Source organism: Triticum aestivum, chromosome 5A, assembly GCF_018294505.1.
Source record: "Triticum aestivum cultivar Chinese Spring chromosome 5A, IWGSC CS RefSeq v2.1, whole genome shotgun sequence".
Taxonomy (NCBI): Eukaryota; Viridiplantae; Streptophyta; class Magnoliopsida; order Poales; family Poaceae; genus Triticum; species Triticum aestivum.
In genome coordinates, this window is record NC_057806.1 from 3,014,695 (window position 1) to 3,034,744 (window position 20,050).

Below are 20,050 nucleotides of genomic sequence, written 5' to 3' on the forward strand. Positions count from 1 at the left end.
CACTGTCTCCTAGTTAAATTTAGCAGCATCTGGTTGTTGAGCCCACATTGTTTGTAATATTTAATTGTTGCTAATGTTGGGTTAGTTCCCCCATAGAGGAGGAGCTTTGGGTAGGGTACTGGTGCTATCAAAGGTATGCATGAGTAGTAGTAGTATATGCTGTTGGTGTGGATTAGTAAGTAGTAGATCAGATCTTGTTTGTGATTAGCAGCCATAGTTTAGGGCCTGTTTGGTTCCAAATAAGTCACTAACTTATAAGTCGAAAAGTGAAAAAAATGACTTATTTTGCCAAACAGACCCGACTTATAAGTCACCCCAACTTATAAGTCATAAGTTGCTCCACCCCAATTTAAAACTTATAAGTCACCCCCTTTTGTGTGGGTCCCACCACCTGCATGATGTTGATTGGTGTGGAAAGGTGTGTCAGGTGACAAACAAACATGCATGACTTATAATTCACTAGTTTTAAGTCACCTGACTTATAAATCGGGTGACTTATTGAAACCAAACAGGCCCTTAGTAGCAGTGGTTAGGCTGGTGTGGTGGGATAGGGGTAGTCATGTTGAATTGTTGGGCATTGGTCAGAGTGCCAACCAGTGGAAGGGAGGAGCAGAGGGAGTTTGGTCAAAGTCCACTGGCAGGACCGAGGCACTTGCACTATTTTTAAGCCTCAAGTTGTTTTTTTATATAAGAGGTGTTAAGAATATTGTGAAGACCTATTTTTCGGATGGTAGGAGTATATAATAAGATGAAAGAAAGCAATGATCAACTCCAACTTGTCCGCAACACATATGGCCTCCGCCCGTTTCGTCCGAGTGTCTTTTTTTTTCTTGAGAGTACGCCAAAGACGTACCATAGCTTTATAGAAGGGAGAAAAATATTTATAAGAGTCCCGTCCGAGTGTCGTCAGCTGAGTGAATGAGTGTGCAGCTGAGCTGGGTTGGTTCGTCCCCCCTGGCCTCCTCCTTTCCTTTTCTTTCCTTTCCCCCTTCTCCGTCCGTCCGTCCGGCTCCGGCTCCGGCTCCGGCTCCTTTCCCCACGCCACCGCCGCGCCGCGCAACTCCGGCGCTCTCCCCGCAAGCAAGCAGAACGAGCGCAGGTATCTTCTTCCTCTTCTTGCTCGGTCTCCGCTGGTTCTGCAGCACGGCATCCCCTCCTCCCCGCCGCCTACATCGGCCATGGCAGTTAGGGATCTCCTTCTCCTGGCCCTTTCTTTACCTAGATCTGCAGCTGCGCGCGGTTTTTCCTGAGATTCGCCTGCCCTGCTAAGCTCACCTCAGCTCAGCTCAGTCCCCATACCTGCTTCTGGGAAGGCAGGGATTAGCATAGCACGCTAGGCTAGGCTACTCCGTCTGAAAAATCGAAATGCCACAGTTCGTTTGGGAGTAGCTATTTTGGCCGCTTCTTCATCCCACCCACCAGTTTTTGGCTGCTTGGACAATTAGATTTCTGCACCTCTGGCATCTGGGCTCAACGTGCATCGGTTCAGACACCCATCACATTTGCTACGGATGCACCAAAATTTCCTCTTCTTCATTTAAATTTGTTCATGTGCACTCACTCACCGACGACACATAGCCACTTAGATCTTTTTATATATATTTTTACAACTCTGCGCCGAATGCATATCAAATCAGACACCTATTGCGCACTATGGATCTGTTTGTAATGCTTAGACAGTAGACACCCAAGCATACCATCACATACAATGGATGCACCCGAATTTATCTTCTCTTGTTGTTTTTCTCTGCTAGTTCAGTAGTTCTGCATTTTCTTACAATATATCCCCTGCTCCCTGCTCCCTGCTACCTGCATCGGCCATGGTTTAGGTCTGGCAGCTAGGGGTCTCTCCTTTCCTTTCCCTGTGGTTTACCTAGGTCTGGAAACCAGCCAGCAGCTGCGCTTTTGCCTAAGATTTGCCTGCTCTGCTAAGCTTGCTCGCCATACTTGTTAATTAGGAATAGCATAGCTCCACCCTACCTCCCTCCCTGCCCCTGCTAGCTAGCTAGGCTACTCGCGTGAAAATTGAAATGCCACAATTAGTTTAAGAATAGCTATTTGGACAGCTTCATCCCACCAATTTTTATATCTACACTTGCTTTACCCTAGACTACTTAGATAAGTGGATTTCTACAGCTCCGCGCTCAATGTCTATCAATTCAGATAACCATCACATTTGTTATGGATGTACCCAAATTTATCTTCTTTATAGTTGTTGTTTTCATCACTTAAATAAATCTAACTTGCTTCATGACATAATTAGTTTGAGAACAGTTATTTAGGCTGCTTCGCCCGACCAATTTGTTCATCTATCTACACCCTAGCATGCCTGGCTACTTAGATAATTAGATTTCTACATCTCCGCACTCAATGTGTAACAATACAGATACCTATCCCATACCACTATGGATGACACGTGCCCAAATCTATCTTCTTTATTTTTTGTTCTCTTCACTTTAATGAAATGAATCTAACTTGCTTCATCACATACTATGGATGTACCCTACTTTATGTTATTTATTTGTTGTTCTGACACTTCATCAAGCTGTTTCTCTGATTTTTCTTTGCAGGGAACAAATGCCGGCCAGGACGACGACAACGACTCTCTAGCTAGACATCAAGCCTCCAGATTAACTACTAAAATGGAGGGCTGTGACTGCATCGAGCCGTTCTGGCCGACCGACGAGCTCCTCATCAAGTACCAGTACATCTCAGACTTCTTCATAGCCCTCGCCTACTTCTCCATCCCACTCGAGCTCATCTACTTCGTCAAGAAGTCGTCATTCTTCCCCTACCGATGGGTGCTCATCCAGTTCGGCGCCTTCATCGTCCTCTGTGGGGCCACCCACCTCATAAACCTCTGGACCTTCACCATGCACACCAAGACCGTCGCCATCGTCATGACCGTCGCCAAGGTCTCCACGGCCGTCGTGTCCTGTGCGACCGCCCTCATGCTAGTTCATATCATACCCGACCTGCTCAGCGTCAAGACGAGGGAGCTGTTTCTCAAGAAGAAGGCCGACGAGCTTGACAGGGAAATGGGACTGATACGCACGCAGGAGGAGACGGGGAGGCATGTCAGAATGCTCACCCATGAGATCAGGAGCACGCTTGACAGGCACACCATCTTGAAGACTACTCTGGTTGAGCTCGGGAGGACGCTGGGTCTGGAGGAATGTGCCTTGTGGATGCCATCACGGAGCGGTTCTAGCCTTCAGCTAACTCATACTCTGCGCCACCCGATCCCGGGTGGCTCGTCTGTGCAGATCAATCTTCCTGTTGTCAATCAAGTCTTCAGTAGCAACCGGGCGATCATTGTGCCGCATACGTCTCCGTTGGCAAGGATCCGCCCTGTTCAAGGCCGGTATGTCCCACCGGAGGTGGCTGCTGTGAGAGTCCCCCTGCTGCACCTTTCAAACTTCCAGATAAATGACTGGCCCGAGCTTTCGGCGAAAAGCTACGCGATTATGGTTTTGATGCTCCCGTCTGATAGCGCGAGGAAATGGCATGTCCATGAACTGGAGCTCGTCGAGGTCGTCGCCGATCAGGTTGCTACTACACTTTCCCTGATGCTATATTGTTCATTTCTTGTTCTTATTATTGATGTGTAGCTAATATATTGTTCTGATGGACATAAATCAACCTTCTCTGTGGTTTTTTATTTCCCTTTTTTGGAATTTATAGTCCTTGAAAAACTATTCTGTATGCAGAAATTTCTCATGTGCTGCATTCCATTCTGTTTGTGGTTTAATTTTTAATAGATTGTGCACATAAAAACTAGTTACCTAGATACGTACATATGCATGGTGAACTAGCATTCTACACTGCTCTAATGAGGTCCTGTATGGCACTATTTTCCTGATGTGCAGCTAATATATTTTAATGAGCATACATCAACCTTCTCTGTAGTTTTCTTTTCTTTCCTTTAATTTTTCATTTTCAGTGGAAATGCCCTTTATAAAGAGTTGTAACAGGGTGATCCTCTGAATAACTGTTACCTGCAGTTGGCCGTTAAATGAAGCTGGGCGTTAAACCTTTTATCTAGGAAAGAATTACAGTCCTTGGAAAACTATTCTGTATGCAGAAAATTTTGTGCTGCATCATGTTGTTTGTACTTCAGTTTTTACTTAGATTGTGCACACAGAAATACAGATATGCATGGTGAACCAGCTTTCTACACTGCTCTAATGAGATCATATATGGTACTCTCTGCAGGTAGCTGTTGCCCTCTCTCATGCTGCTATTCTTGAAGAATCCATGCGAGCACGTGATCTACTGATGGATCAAAATGTGGCCCTAGATTTAGCTCGGCGAGAGGCTGAAATGGCAATACGTGCTCGCAATGACTTCCTAGCTGTGATGAATCATGAAATGCGAACCCCGATGAACGCGATAATAGCCCTCTCCTCCTTGCTACTAGAAACTGAACTTACCCCTGAGCAGCGCCTAATGGTGGAAACGGTGCTGAAGAGCAGCAACCTTTTAGCGACGCTCATCAATGACGTCTTGGATCTTTCGAAACTCGAGGATGGTAGTTTCGAACTGGATATAAGCGCATTCAATCTTCATGCTGTTTTCAAAGAGGTTTGTACAAAAATATATCGCCCTCCCCACCTAATACCACTGGTGATGCATATTACTCTAACCTGAACTTGGTATATGGCATTGCAGGTGATGAGTTTCGTCAAGCCGATTGCAGCCATAAAAAAACTCTCTGTGTCGGTTATGTTATCCCCTGACTTGCCTCTATCTGCCATCGGTGATGAGAAGCGACTCATGCAAACTATTCTGAACGTCTGCGGCAATGCCGTTAAGTTTACCAAGGAGGGCCACATCTCGCTCTTAGCGTCGGTTGTGAAGCCTGACGCTCTAAGAGAGTTCAGAAGCACCGATTTCCATCCGGTCGCGACCGATGGACATTTCTATGTAAAAGTTCAGGTAAAGATCGCATCGCAGAAACTCCATGCTCTAATCAATGTATTAAGCGAGAATGGCACGTGCGAGGATCACATGAAACTCTGTGGTTTCAGGTTAAAGATACAGGGTGCGGCATCAGCCCTCAGGACCTATCCCATGTGTTCACAAAGTTTGCTCACACGCAGAGCGGCGGGAACCAGGGGTACAACGGCAGCGGCCTCGGGCTCGCCATTTGCAAGAGGTATTCTACCAATGTCCTAACAGATTCCCGGCTTGAACGGCCGATGGGTCGGTCGATGACATAGTGACTTAGAAACACCTGAACGTGCAGGTTTGTGAGCCTGATGGGCGGGCACATATGGCTGGAGAGCGATGGGGCCGGAAAGGGCTGCACGGCGACGTTCGTAGTGAAGCTGGGGGCCTGTGACGCGTACCAGCAGCCGGCGGTCCCTCTGGTGTGGCCGAGCCACGCCGGCTCCGACCCGTCTGGCCCGTCGGCGGCGGCTCGCTGGGAAGAGAGAGGGCTGTCTAACCTGAAACCTAGGTACCAGAGGAGTATATGACATGATAATCAAAACCGATGGATCATTGTCTAATTTTGTGGTCGGGGGAGGTAGGAGATGGAATAGAAGGTGTTTGTTTGTACACATGATGTAAAGAAGATGGTGATTGGCGCGTCCTGTAATCTGATGGATGTTGCTGTGCGGTTAATAGTGCATGGCAGCAGTAGGGTACAGTTGTTGCATCTGACTGATGATTCTGCTGCAGTGCAGTGCTGGCCGAATGTTGCAAAGAGTTGGAAGCCCATTGCAGCATGCAGCAAAGCACCAGCAACCAATGTAGTACATTATGCAGAGTTCTTTCCAGGATTTGTGAATTGTCCAAGCCAGTGAAGACCTCTTGCAATTTGGATCCCTCGGTTTCTTCCATTTTATTTTCCGATAGATAATGGACTATTTTCTTGATGCATAACTCTGGCATTTGCAACAACACATCAGCTGTGAGGCTAGGCAGAATAACTGACCATGAAATGGGTCCAAATTGGCGAAAACAGCACGTGTACCGTGGTTCCTTGAAAGTGAAAATCGCACAAGCAGGGTTTGGAAATATGAAGAATGCATTCTCCCAACAAAAAGATAATGAATACATTTACTACTTATAATATCATTTCATTTTTTTTCTATTCCTTAGAAACCAGGTACTATTTGCTAAGACAAGAATAAATATACTAATAGCAAGCATGATATTTGCAAAACCAATGCCCTTATCTCTGGCCAACTGGCTTCATTCACGCCAAATAAACAACATCATATAGCAGCCATGAACTGTTGTTCATTGTCCTGAAGCACATGTACAAAGTAACAAACACAGTGGTAGCTCCTGGAACTAGAACCATAAGACCAGCAAACTGGCAACATGATTATTAGCAAAAAGAACGAGAAGATGCCACCGTGGCTTCTTCAGATTTCAAAGGTGAAAGGCCTCAAGATCAAGGGAAAAGAAAGACAAAATAATCCAATCCATCTTTTCTGTCACCGAGCTAATCGCATCAGACCATTCCACTATTGTCCTATCCTCTTGATTGATCATGTTATCAAGAAAGGAGTAACAATATGCATCTATAAACACTTCTAATATATAAGCATAACAACTGCAACTGAATAAATCATCTCATAAACATACTTAAGATCCACCATAAAGATAAATCATCGATTTTGTAACCATGTAGGGCAACTTGTACAATCTAAATCAATGAAAGCACATAGTCGCCATACGAAGCATACTATATAATAGTGCAAAAATGCAAATGGTTATTGCTGATGGATCATCACTATAGGGTCCAATAGGGTAGTGCAGTAGAGCCAGGGCCGACCTAAAGGCCAGGCAAAAGGGACAACCGCCCTGGTCCTCGCGAGAGAAGGACCCCAAATACGAATTATATGTAACAACTATACAATTATACATTACACTTAGAAGATTATTGAATACATAAAAGAGAATCTCAATTTGCATGAGTGCAAGTTCACACTGCATATTAATAGTTTGTAGAACAAACCAATCCGACTGGTAAAGTTGAGTTTAATTACATTGCTAGTCTCTCTTTACGATGGACGTCTCAGTATCATAATAAAATTTATGATAACTAGATTTTTGTGTTTAAACGAATGCACAATTTTTCATTTGAGAAATGGGTAGGAGATCTTAGATGTACCAAAGAAAACCAAGTGAATCTAAACTAGCATGTCAGATAATCGAATCATATGTCAAACTACGATCGAAAATATTTCATGTTCTTCTATTATTATAACGATGGTCCTATTTTGAATACAAGTACAAAATCATGCACATGTTGCCAACCTATTACGAACCCAACTTGCAAGTCGTATTTGCCATGGCCTAGAAATTTCTATGAATCTGTTTTCCAACATACACCAGAAACCACTATTAAGAAATTGATTAGTGTGTATGATTTAGAAAATATCTACCACGATATTCAATATCATTAAAAGATATATGTACACATGCATAGATATGGTATTGGTTTTCCTGTCCTGTGTCAGCTAGCGTGATTCTATTGCTTCTGTTCTGATCATCGTCGAGATACTTGTTGTGCTATGCCAGGGAATTGCGAAGTACCCCTCCACGAGACTGTTAAGTTCACAAATAAATAAATGATGCAATTGGGGCAGTCGCAAAAGCCACCACCCACCCAAGCTCAAATGGTCCTTATATGAACATTAAAAATAAAAAATAAACTGATTTTTTTTGCAACATACTTTAAGAAATTTTAATTTTTACCATGCCTTTCACCAAAAAAAAAAAATCAGTGCTCTAAATGGGTTTGAAAGTAACATTTTCAGAGCATTGGTTTTGTTTTTTGTACCACGCCTTTCACCAATATCATTTCATGATGAAATTTTGCATGCACAACAAACATTTCTTAAAGTATGCCACAAAAGAAATTAGCTTCTCAAAATGTTTTCTATTTTTTTTATAATATTACGTTCATACCAAGAGTATTTGATACTAGGTGTAGAAACTCCACATTCCTTAACATCCTTTTGATATTATAGCAAATATGCTCGTGCATTGCACAACGGGAGAAAACAATCAAATTATGCTGAGATAAGGAATTTTAAAATGTCATTTCACAAACTACGTCTGAATCATCTCACAGTGAGATAAGAGACTTTTAACAAGTCAAAAACTGAAAATGTGATGGTCTCATCACAACTTGATTTCCTAAGGCGCCACAGTGAAATATTTTATGGCTAAGCAAGCTGCATTGATGAACCCTGCGTGAGCTAAACTGATGAACGATGTGCCTCACGTTGGCCTAGCATCACGGTGTTTTTCATGACTAGTAAAACTATAGTACAAGAATAAACATAGGTATGTATGGAGGCAAATTAGACATTTAGTCACTTTCATATAGCTTACAAAAAATAACCCATAAAAGTTGTGTGAATTTTTCTAAGGCAAGCGTTGTATAGAACACAAAAACCCTTTTTTAACCGATGAGCGATGGACTAAATAAAATCATAAAACAGCCTCTACATATCCCCTAAAAGAGCTCTATGTAAGCGACGGTTCGTTTTGTTCGTTATTTACGTATCTGTTTAAATTTTGTGAATATTTTCTAAAATTTGAAATTATTTTAAAATTGCTAAATATATTTAGAATTCACGATCACTTTTTAAAAATCATGAACATTTTTTTGAAATCGTGATTTTTTTATAATATGCAAACAATTTTAAAAAATCTTGAACATTTTATGATTTTCCTACCATTTTTTGAATTCATGAACATTTTATGATTTCTCAAAAAAAACTTCAACTCACAACTTTATGAGATTTGGAATTTTTGGAAACCCTAAATTAATTTAAAAAAGGAAAAACATAAACATAAATAAGAAAAGAAAAGGCAAAAAAGGAAATGAAAGAAACACCCAACCTGAGTCTTGGAAGCTATTGCACACCACGTTTTCGTTTCTAAAGTATGCTGTCGAGCAAGGACTTGATTATCAGGCCTATTTCACGAATCAACCTAGGTCTCACGGGCTATGGGATCAGCGGTTTGATGCTATCCTTCAGGTGCATGCCGGACTTTAGACCGGTACACACCTTGAGGGCTACTAGCTATACATCTAGGCAGAGAATGAATTGCACAAATCAAAAAATTAGCAAAAAACATTCGAAGATCGAGGTGGTGCACCACCTCGGAAGCAGACCGGCATAAAACTCTGATGCGAATGAATAGTTCCATAGAGAACATTTCCGTCATTAAGCTCGGTTGAAATCCTTCAAACTTTTTCAATACCGAGGTAATCTATGACACCTCAGATTTAGCACCGACAGCAGAAAGGAGCACTCACATTCTTTTCCATGATGTTGGGATGCGCTGCCTAGATCGTCTTTGTCATCCCTCTCCATGCTCGGCTCGATGCCGGTGCTAGTGGTTAACGGCATCGGGATAGTGATGCAGGCGCGTGCATGTCCTTGTTCTTATGTATTGTCGGCGTCGTCATGCGCCGAAGGACCGTGAAGCAGCTGGTCGTGGTTGTGGCATTTTTTGCGTTACTGGCCCTGTTGATGGTTGTGTTTATGTTGGTCACAAAGGTTTGCATCCCAAAGGTGTTTGGCATCATCGCAACCACTTACAGCACGGCCATGTTCATTATCGCAATGATCATGGATATCGTAAGTGATTTCTCAATTTGTGGCTTGTGGCTAGTGTTAAATGCCCAACATTACGGCCACCGTGACCACAATGGTGCAGCTCATTGTCAATTTCTTCTTCTACCTCCATAACAAGAACGAGGACAAGGGAGGGTATGATGCAGCATAATTATGCTGATGTTGTTGCTACAACTTCTTCTGATATTTGGGGCTACAAAATTACATGAAGTACAAGTTATTTACCTATCTTGCCATTGGCTGGCTGTTAGAAGCAGTTTTACTCATAGTCGTTTCAAACCATTTTGTGATCTGAGGTTATGTAAACCAATTATTTTTTATACCAAACTTTTATACTTTTTTAAACTAATTATACCATATTAAAATTTTAATTTGTATAATTTTCTATTACTTAGACATCATAGTTAGCTGCATGACAATGTTTATAAATAATAGTTACAATATTCCTTGTCATGCAGTTGTAATACATATTAATGGACAAAATTTTAAATTAACCAAAAACTCTTTCTAGTTAAAAAATCCTTTGAATTGACTTTTAAATATTGCATGAATGATAGTGTATACCCATATATTTGCATACACTGCTCTAATTGCTGCACCTAATTCTCTCTTTAGCTTTGTTTCTTAAAACATTAGGGATATATTTGTAATTTTTTATCTTTTATAGTTTTACCTGCAAAATTTTCAGGACAAACGACTTTTTTCCTGATCAGGCTTTTAGTTTTCACGTGTTTATGTAACTTGATTTTTTCTTACTCACAAAAACATTGATTTTCTATTAATGAAATACATGGTTCCGCCGCAAAAGATGTTAAGCGATCATGTCACACATGTGCCACGCAAGATGAAAATGAAATGTTGTGGACCCCGAAAACCCATTTAACACGAGCAAATGATAATATTGTTATTACTGTTTTAGTGCTTTATTGACGCAAAACCATCACAAGTAAGGCATGCAGTCGCTTCAGAAGAACACCACCCTTAACCGACGAAAAGTACATTGGTAGCACAACTAACATCGAATCTGACTAGTCAGACCCACGTGTAAGGGCTGACATGGCAAAGACTAGTCGGCCGAGGTGGTCAGTGGTCCACATATCTGCTGCTAAAATGGGCGCTGGCCCACCTGTCGGTGACCCATCAGCCGCTAGCCGACGCGGCACCTGGCCACCGCCATGGCTGGAGCCAGTGGCGGAGCTTGCAGCAAATTCCTGGATGGGCTGGGTAGGCTAAATTGCATGAAATTGCATGAAATTGGTTTTTCCCCGGCCCATGGGCCGGCTATAATAGGAGGATGTGGTGCAAAGCTGGGCGGGCCATGGCCCATGTAGCCTTGCTGAAGCTCCGCCAGTGGCTGGAGCCAAGCACCGGGAACACCTATAGGCCGCTCGCTGCGGCGAAATGCCGGCGCTTCGCACAGTAGCGGCTAGCGTGGGCCGGCCCATTTACAGTGGCACGCGGCGGAACGTTCCCGAGATGAAAAATCGCAAAAAAGAAATTAGCGCTCGCGCTGTAACTCGAACACGCGACTTCGCACTAACTGGCCTGCCGTGCAAACCACTGCAATGTAGACATTCTCACATTCAACTAGCAGCGCGACAGTTAAAGACTACAGATAATTTATTGGGTCGAACCGACGACCTCCTACAACTGAATTTTTCAAAATTATGAATATTTTCTTCAAAATAAAAACATTTTCTGAATTTTCGTACAAATTTTGTAAAACAGGAACATTTTGATGATGTGAACAAATTTGAGAAAGGGGAACATTTCTTGAATTTGTGAACAAAAAACAAAAATGTTTATATTTTTAAAACTTCCAGAACATTTTTTGAATTTGTGATTTTTTTTGAAAAACATGAACTATTATTGAATTTGTGAACAAATTTGGAAAGCTGGAATATTTTTTTCAATTCCGAAACATTTTTTGAATCTTGAGAACAAATTTTGAAATGGTGAACAATTTTAAAAAATCCTGAACAAAGTTGGAAGCGCGAACAATTTTTTAAAGCATGAACATTTTTGAATCTTGAGAACATATTTCGAAACGGAGAGAAATTTTGAAAAAATCCGAACAAATTTGGAAGTCCGAACAATTTTTTAAAGCACAAATATTTTCTGAATCTTGGAAACATATTTTCAAACGGAGAGAATTTTGAAAAATCCTCAAAAAATTTGGAAGAGCTAACATTTTTTGAATATGTGAACAAAAAATTAAAATTCAGTACATTTTCTGAATTTCAGAACTTTTGTACTTTTTTGTGTAACGAGAACAAATTTTGAATTTTGAGAACATTTTTTGGAAACACGAACAATATTTAGTTTTTTGTTTTTTAAAGGACAAGAAGAAAAGAAAAGGAAATAAAAAAGAAAATCATAAACATTTGTAAAACTACAAACATATTCTTAAAAAGAAAAATAAACTTGAAAAAGAAAATGAAACAAGAAACAAAAAACGAAAAAATGAAAAAGAAACAGAAACGAAAAAAAGAGAAATAAAAAAACAATAGAAAGCCGAAAAAGAACCTGAAAAAATGATACAGGAAAAAAACCCGGTTCAGGGAACCTTCTGGAAGGTTCCCAAAACCGGTTTAGACGCATTATGTGTGGGCCGGCCCATTTCTCGCTCGCTGCGCTGCCCCTGTGCGATCGCTCGACAGTTTGCCGCAGCGAGCGGCGAATAGGATTTTCCCCAAGCACCCTCAACAATGGTGGGCAGGATGCAACGGAAACGGCAGGAGTCTGATATCCCTTGTCCATGGCAGTCGATATGCAGCGCAGAGGGCACGAACCGTGCTCCCCTTGTACATGGCAGATGGGATGCGTCTGCGGGAAAATATCAGATGATACCAACACTTAGGTGATACCATGATACGGGCTTCCGGGCCAATGGATCTCATATCCAACGGTTCTCGGAAGTCAATTGTACCTATGCGAAGTTTTGAGACTCACGGATAACTTTTTTGCAAAATGCTTAAGAACTTCGGGGAGCCGTCGGATCTGAGATCCAACGGCTCCCAGAAGCCCGTATCATGGTATCACCTAAGTGTTGGTATCACCTGGTATTTTCCGATAGGGCCGGAGCCAAGCTCCCGTCGTTCATGTCGTCCAGTTGTCGCAGAAATGGATAAAAATGAATGTATATAGAAGAACACTGAATAATGACGAGTAGCACATCGAACTAGTATATACTGGTACTGGGGTCATTTACTTCAGTTTAGCCTCTCATGACAGTAAGCATTAGCCAAAGGCATCAAGAGACCTCCGTAGACATCATCCAGCCCAGTATATGTGTCTGGGAGCACTTATTATTAAGATTATGAACAAGTAAAAGAAATTCTCATGCTTTCGCTACGATTTCTTATTTGATCCTCAAGAAGAAGAAAAACTCCTTCCCGTGCGCCGGCGGTGGCGGTCCAGTCTAGAGTTTGGATGACTGCTCGACCCCGGGATATTCTTTACGCCATGTCTTGTGGATGTGTGTTACCACAAAACCCCCAGGGGTTTCAGGCTGAGTGACATCACAAAAACAACCCGTGTTAAAATTTCCAAAATACGAGTGGGTCAGGTCAGGTTTTGGCTCAACACAAGTGATATATATATATATATATATACCTTTACATTCAGTGCAAGGGTTGTAAAACAGCACGCCCACGCATTACCTGAAAATAGCATAGCGGCGCATTAAACATTGAGGTGAGGATGATTCGCTAAAATAAGATTTATATGAAGATAACGCGAGCGTGCTTATATAATAATTGACAGGACGAAAAAACTTTGAAATCCACGTCACACTGTCCCACAGGTTATGCGCTATGCCCTCCATTAGGTAGAAATCAGATAATCATCATGTCCATCAGATAGAATCAACCGGCAAACCCATGCTAAAGTCCCCATACCTCTTTGTTAGGAAGGGAACATGTCAAATCAGGTAGCCAGATCATTTTAACTAGCTTGAAGCACAATTTTCCATTAATCATAGACCAAGATTGATTTTCGACATCCCCAACTGACTCGGGATATAACTATTGATTGCTCAACAACGAATGACCCCCAATCCACGGGTTGTCCTTTTGCAAAGGACTTTGAATCTATGGCCATTATCATCAAGTGGTCATTGATGTTTACATATGTAGTAAAGGGATTATGTTTCAGTCAACTTCTACTATCTAGATCACTTCATACCATAACCAGTAAGTCCATAATATCTGGCCAGAATAGAGTTATACAACAGTCCACACTGTAAATTTAGCATTGTACTTCTCTGTAACTGAATGATGCGGTCATTGTTTCGCAACAGGAAAAAAAAAGGATATGTGCGCAAAGTAATATAAAAACCTACTACCATAGTCCTAAAATTATTACTTGGCCTCCATGTCGAATAAAGGTAAACCATAAATGACACTATCTATAAATAAAACAAGAATTCTGATTGAGCACATACAAACTGGGTAAAAAGATTGCAATCTGAACAAAACGTATTAAATAGCATTTTTTGTTAAAGTTTGAGTTGCTCAGGGCAGTAACTGTATAATACTTTGCAGAATCATAACAACTCACCTTCTGCCTCCCACAAGTCGAATCTCACAAGCCAACTGTCAGGAGCAGTCTGCAAGATAACAAGTCTGTCCACCCATGATCGGTACTTTTTCCCTTGTTTGTCACCATAACATGAAGCCAGCTCATCAATGGACGAATGGATCGAAAGTTCGACCCCAGACGGATGAATAATAACTCCATTTGCATCCTAACACCCACAATAAATAAATAATCTTTAAGTTTGAGAAAATATTAAGGAAAATATGGCATTTTCTCAGAATTAGAAAGCTTGAGAAACTGAGATGGGAGAGGGAGAAATTTAGACAAAAGCTAACCAAACTATTTAAATGTATATGGAAGTGGAAAACCATATACATACTGTGGTGTTTTTGAAGTACTCTATAACAGAATCAGCCTTTGGAACATCAGCTCTACGCCACTTTTCGTACAGAACATAGAACTTCACAATGGCCGCTGTAGGCTTGAAAGGGTCCTCCTTGATGTAAGGGAACTCAACGTCTCTTGGAGAAACATTAGGTCCTAGCTTGAAGTGCCCAATAGCTTGAATAATACCAGCAGCACACCTCTCAGTTGCATGAATTATCTTAGGATTATCCTTCGCATTTTCTGCATGCCACTGGAGTAGTTCCTCTTGGGCATTGCTAACCTAACATTTTAGAACATAGAGTTGCAGTAAACTCACATTCATTCACGCCTGAACTTTTATAGACACATCATGCAAGTTATTGTACACTGACCATGACACCATGTACACCAGGGATACTGAATAATTCTGCATCATTACCAGAGTCACCACAAGCAAGAGTATTGTTGGGTGTTTTTCCGCATGAACCTAACTTCTTGAGCAAATATGCAAGTGCTTGACCCTTTCCAGCCCCTTGAGCTAATATGTCAAGATCCTGGCCACCACTGTAGATTATTTTCGCATCTACCTGTTTACAGTAAATATAGTAGTTAACCACACAAATTCCAAAAAACCATGTTTCTTAAAGAATATATTGCGAAAAACTAACACCTAACAACATCAGTAAACATGCTGCCTCTTAAAAAAAAGTAAGCATGCTGCCTCACCCCACGTTTCTCAAACTTCTCGGAGAGAGACTTGATCACTCCCTGAGCGTTCTTCTTGTCAACCAAAAAGCTGACCTTATGTGGACGCTGTTCTGTCTCTACCTGCATTCATGCAAGTGAATGACAATAAAGTGTTATTTGTATAGAGATCAAAATGATTATTAATTAGGGGAAGTAGCTGTTTAGCAATCGAACATGCCTGAAGCTTCAGCTCAGAAAACTTAGCTGTCTCCTCAAGAACAATATTCCTGTCCCACTTATTGTTCAGATATTCCTCCCAGCCATGATCAGGGACCATGGCTTCACCATAAGTTATCTCAGAGCCCACAGACAAAATAGTGATATCTGGAGTTAGCATAGGCTTCTCTTTCCTCAATTCCTTATACAGAGTAGGTGATCTTCCTGTTGAAAAGACAAGAAGAGAATCCTGACAGTAAACAGACTCCCAAAGGGCCCCAAACCTAAGCAAAGACAGGTTCTCTTCGTCATGATGATCAACCTGAAAGTTTGAAACCCAAGAAACTTCAAATTAGTTGGTCATACAAAAAAGTTACAATTATCTCTGGACAAAATCCAAGCTGCGAGTTTAGACAAACACCATTGTGTGATCGAGATCTGAAACAATCATAAGACGCGCAGAGCCCTTGAGCTTATCCATTTTAGCAACCTGCAAAGATGGTTGTCCTTCTGTGAGGAATTAAGACTCGAAGGGAAGATCTTGGGTGCATAAAACATCAAGAAAAGTTCTATTCGTGCCATTGACATCATTAACTATGAACCCAGACTTTCACACGCAGTCAAAGGAGCAAGTAAAAGAGTAGTTCTTATATACTCATCCTAATGTTTCCACTGCTGGTTTGCTGCATGCTATGAACTGTCTCCAGATTCCAGAAAATAAACTATCACACCCAACTCAGATCATGCACGCACTCAATGTGAAATAGAAACACATTGTCCAGTTTTAATAGAACATTTACTATCAAAACCTCATACAATCAGTTTCAATAGAAGTGTGATTCAGTTGTGTTTTGATACTGCTAGGCTGCTACGGGGCAGGTAATTAGCATCACTGGCTCTAGAATCTGGACGAAACACACCCTACCAGAATTTAAGAACTATCCAAGCAGGTTAGGGTTCGTCAGCAACGATAGAAAGCAAACCAAGCCCGGATCGATCCCCACTCCACGCCGGTCTAGGCGAACGGTGGAGGAGGACGGCAGTTATGGGAGGATCCCCTTCGAGGTGGCATGCGAGATCCAGAGGCACGTTTTGGCGTAGATTGTGTTCGATCGACGATGCCCTCGCCAGGGGAAGAGGAAGGGGAGTGGAGTGTGGGAGGAGAGACGGGTGGCGAGCGGTTGTTTCGGGAGAGATGGACGAGCGCCTTTCTTCCTCCCGAATTTCATTGGTGGTGAGGCCCCCGCGCCTTGGCTGCAACCGTTCCCTTCTATCGACGATGGCTACCACAAGATAACATATCTCAGCATGTCCGGCCCATCCAATGGCATATCCATCTGTTTTTTGAAATGATTATTAATGGTTAAAAACATGTTTTTTACTCTTTCGAAAAAAAGAACGGCGTTTTGACTAAAGACAACTTAGCAAAGAAATGATGGAAATAAAGCATTGCGAGTTTTGCGGCAGTAATGAGAACCTTAATAGGGGGTGGTGGCCCCAGCGGCGCCCCCCACAAACCAAATCAACTTAAAAAATTAGAACACATATTATAGCAAAAAAATTGCAATTTCATTCAAATTTTGTACATATTTTCAATTTTTTTGAATGAAATTCAAACCAGGCGGCCTTAAACCCTAACCCTAGCCTACTCCTCAGCGAGCTTGTCCCAGTCAATGTTGGAGGCGCTGCCGTTGCCGTCGACGACGACTACGGCGATGGGGGACGATGACAACGGCAGCGCCTCCAGCGTCGACAAGGACAAGTTCGCCGAGGACAACCAGGATGGAGGAGGCTGCATGAGAGGTGGAGGCGCTGTCGCGATGCGCACGAAAAGTGGAGGCGCCACCGGACGAGGAGGTGGCCATATGCATCGAGTTCGCCATGGTCGCCATGTAGCCAGGCGTATCCAGTTTGATCTCGAGGACCGAGTCCGCTAGGGCCGCCAACAAGCCAGGGGAGTCGTCCCGCAGCTGCGACGACACGCCATAGCCCAGCTGCAGGGCCTCCTGCGACTCCGGTTCCAGGCGGCGTCGAACAAGGTTGAGGCAGCCGCGCGGTGGGGATCGCCACTCCTTCACCGGGCCGATGAGAATGCCGCGGTGTCCATGCGGTGGTGATCGTCGCTCCTCCTTCACCAGGCAGCAGGTGCTGGCTCGCTGCATCGGTGGTAGCAGTCGGAGTGGGGCCACGCTCCGAGGCGGCATGGCGGTGGGCGGCTTTGATTGCGCTGGCCACCGTGTGGCCAGTCGCCTCCCACCAGTGGTGCCACCTGACAGAGTTGTGGCATGACATGAATGGGCCGTCGGCGGCGGCGACCGCCGCCCGCTGGCGTGCGAACTGTGGTGGTTGTCGTTCTCGAGGAGGCGCCGCTCCTCCCGTGTCATCCAGCTCCGGCGGCAGATATGCTCCGCCGTTTTGGGAAGCGAAGCGGCCTCGTGCACGGCGTCATAAACCACGGATGCGGATGCTGCGTGTCTATGACGAGGAGGGCCCGCCTGTCGGAGGGCAATGTCCGGCACACCGAGCAAGTTTGTAGGGTGGCTAGGGGGGTGCCGGACATATTTTGGCTCGGCCCGGACACTTGGGGGTGCCGTTTTTTCAGTCCGGACCCCATTGGGGGTTCATTTGTGGGGGGTGCCGGTGGAGATGCTCTAATCATCCTTTTCCCTTTATTACTCATGCTCTTGACCATGAACAACGCACGCATTCTATCTATCAAATCATGAAAATATAGCAGCGACCAACATATTGCTAACCACCGAACACATATTGGGCAAGAACAGACAGCAACAAAATCAAACAGATCGCAACAGAACCATATGTATACCAAGTAATGAAAGATCATCCTATTTCGAATCATCTCCTCTCAAGATCGGAATCCACCCAAATCTCAATCTGCTGCTGGCCAAGATCGGGTCGAGATTCGCGGTACGCGAGGGAGGAGTTGAGGCGGGCGGATTCATACCTTGACGGAGCCCGAGGGCCTGGCGCCGCACGGCCGATCTGCCGCTGGTCCCCGCCGCCGCGCCGCGCGAACCGCCGGTATCCACCGCTGCTTGGTGAGAGCGCCGACCCGCTGCTCCACCGCCGCCACAGAGAGGAAGAAAGGAAGAGGCGAGGAGGGATGGGGTTCGTGCGGTTGGCGGTGAAATAGGGGAGATCGATCGTGGGGGGGTGAGCCTAGGCCAGCCCGTGAGGAGAGGTGAACCACTGCCCACTTCCGGATCGGAAAACGCTCTCCGTCACCCGACCCATCTCTCGTCTCTCCCTTCTGTCCACCGCCCCCAACCGCGCGTCCCGGCTTTTACATCAGAGCGATATACACAACTTTTTATTATATAGTTTTATTTAAAGGTATATAAGAGTATGAAAAGTAAATCGAAATTACAAGTCGCTACATGCATCGGTCACCGGAAAAATGCTAGAATGACAAGGCTAAACATAGTGTAATCTTCTAGCATGTTGTCAGTCACCCCGGTTGAATATAGGCCGAACGATCAGACCCTCATCAGTCGAGTATATCCGGAATTCATAAGAACCCGCTGGTCGGGTTGTAGGAGAAAGGACCACATGATGATCCAGTACGTAGCACGGTGAACAACCAGTAGCGGAGACAGGGGGTGCCAGCAGGGGCCCAGGCCCCCCTAACATCCAAGATTTGTTGATAATTTGCTTATGAACAGTGTAAAATTAGTCATTAGTTGCTGCTAAATGCCTCTCTTTCAATGGTTTGGCCCTCCCCAATCTGATTCACCGTCACTTGGCCCCCTCGATCGATTTTTTTCTGGCTCCGCCACTGTGAACAATCTATAAAAAATAAATACCCAAACCTTGCTGAACACCACATCATTTCGGCAATTTCATATAGCCCAAATAAATGAAGACACGTCAATGCAAACATGCACTTTAGTTTTCTTGTTTTCCCCGAAAAGTCATGTTCCAAACATATGAGCAATAGTGGTAGGAGGTGGAGTATTAAAAAAATACACAAGCCGCCAAATGTTACGAACAAAGGAACAAGAGATAAACAAATGCTCTAAAGTTTCATACAAAAGGCACATCTTATACAGCCGTTCCAGTGTCTCCTGGCTAGATTATCTTTTGTGAGAATAACTTCCCGATTGACAAAACACACGAAGATTTTAATCTTTAACGAAACTTTTAGTTTTCACAAATACTTTAGTAGCAAAGGTGTATGCTCATTCATATAATCAATACACATAGACTTAACTGAAATTGCTCCAGATGGAGTCAACTGCCACCTGAACGTATCATCATCAATAGATAAAGATATATCCCTAAGTCTTTCCACTAAATTCAGCCAGGCGGTCCATTTTACCGCATGTTAAAGACCATTTAGACAAACTCAATATTTATCAGTGGAGCATTAGTTAAAACGCCAGCCACTAAGACATGCTTATTACACGCAATGCTAAAGAGAGTGGGGTTCAACGCAATGCTAAAGAGAGAGGGGTATTGAACCGATAATGGCCTATCCCCAAGCCAAATGTCGTGCCAAAAGTGGGGGCCTAACCATTCCCCACAACAAAAGGAATTACATGAGAAGAAGTCCTTCTGAACCGCAAGTAATCCTCTCCAAAATGGAGAGTCGGATGGTTTTGGAGTAA

General features: G+C 43.3%; 2 protein-coding genes across 2 annotated transcripts; one reads left to right on the plus strand and one right to left on the minus strand.

The window, feature by feature from the left end:
- Positions 1–894: 894 nt before the first annotated feature.
- On the plus strand, positions 895–5,846 carry LOC123101921 (probable ethylene response sensor 1). Its single transcript, XM_044523165.1, has 6 exons — positions 895–1,099; positions 2,571–3,548; positions 4,216–4,584; positions 4,672–4,938; positions 5,031–5,158; positions 5,249–5,846. The coding sequence occupies exons 2-6, from the start codon at positions 2,643–2,645 to the stop codon at positions 5,478–5,480; spliced, it is 1,902 nt and encodes a 633-aa protein (XP_044379100.1). The 5' UTR covers positions 895–1,099; positions 2,571–2,642; the 3' UTR covers positions 5,481–5,846.
- Positions 5,847–12,776: 6,930 nt separating this feature from the next.
- Positions 12,777–18,691, minus strand: LOC542869 (sucrose-phosphatase 2). The gene is made up of 9 exons (XM_044523166.1): positions 18,388–18,691; positions 15,844–15,912; positions 15,445–15,744; positions 15,246–15,347; positions 14,912–15,106; positions 14,533–14,820; positions 14,175–14,361; positions 13,230–13,276; positions 12,777–13,125 (listed from the first exon to the last, which is right to left on the minus strand). The coding sequence occupies exons 2-9, from the start codon at positions 15,901–15,903 to the stop codon at positions 13,036–13,038; spliced, it is 1,269 nt and encodes a 422-aa protein (XP_044379101.1). The 5' UTR covers positions 15,904–15,912; positions 18,388–18,691; the 3' UTR covers positions 12,777–13,035.
- Between the last annotated feature and the right edge of the window lie 1,359 nt (positions 18,692–20,050).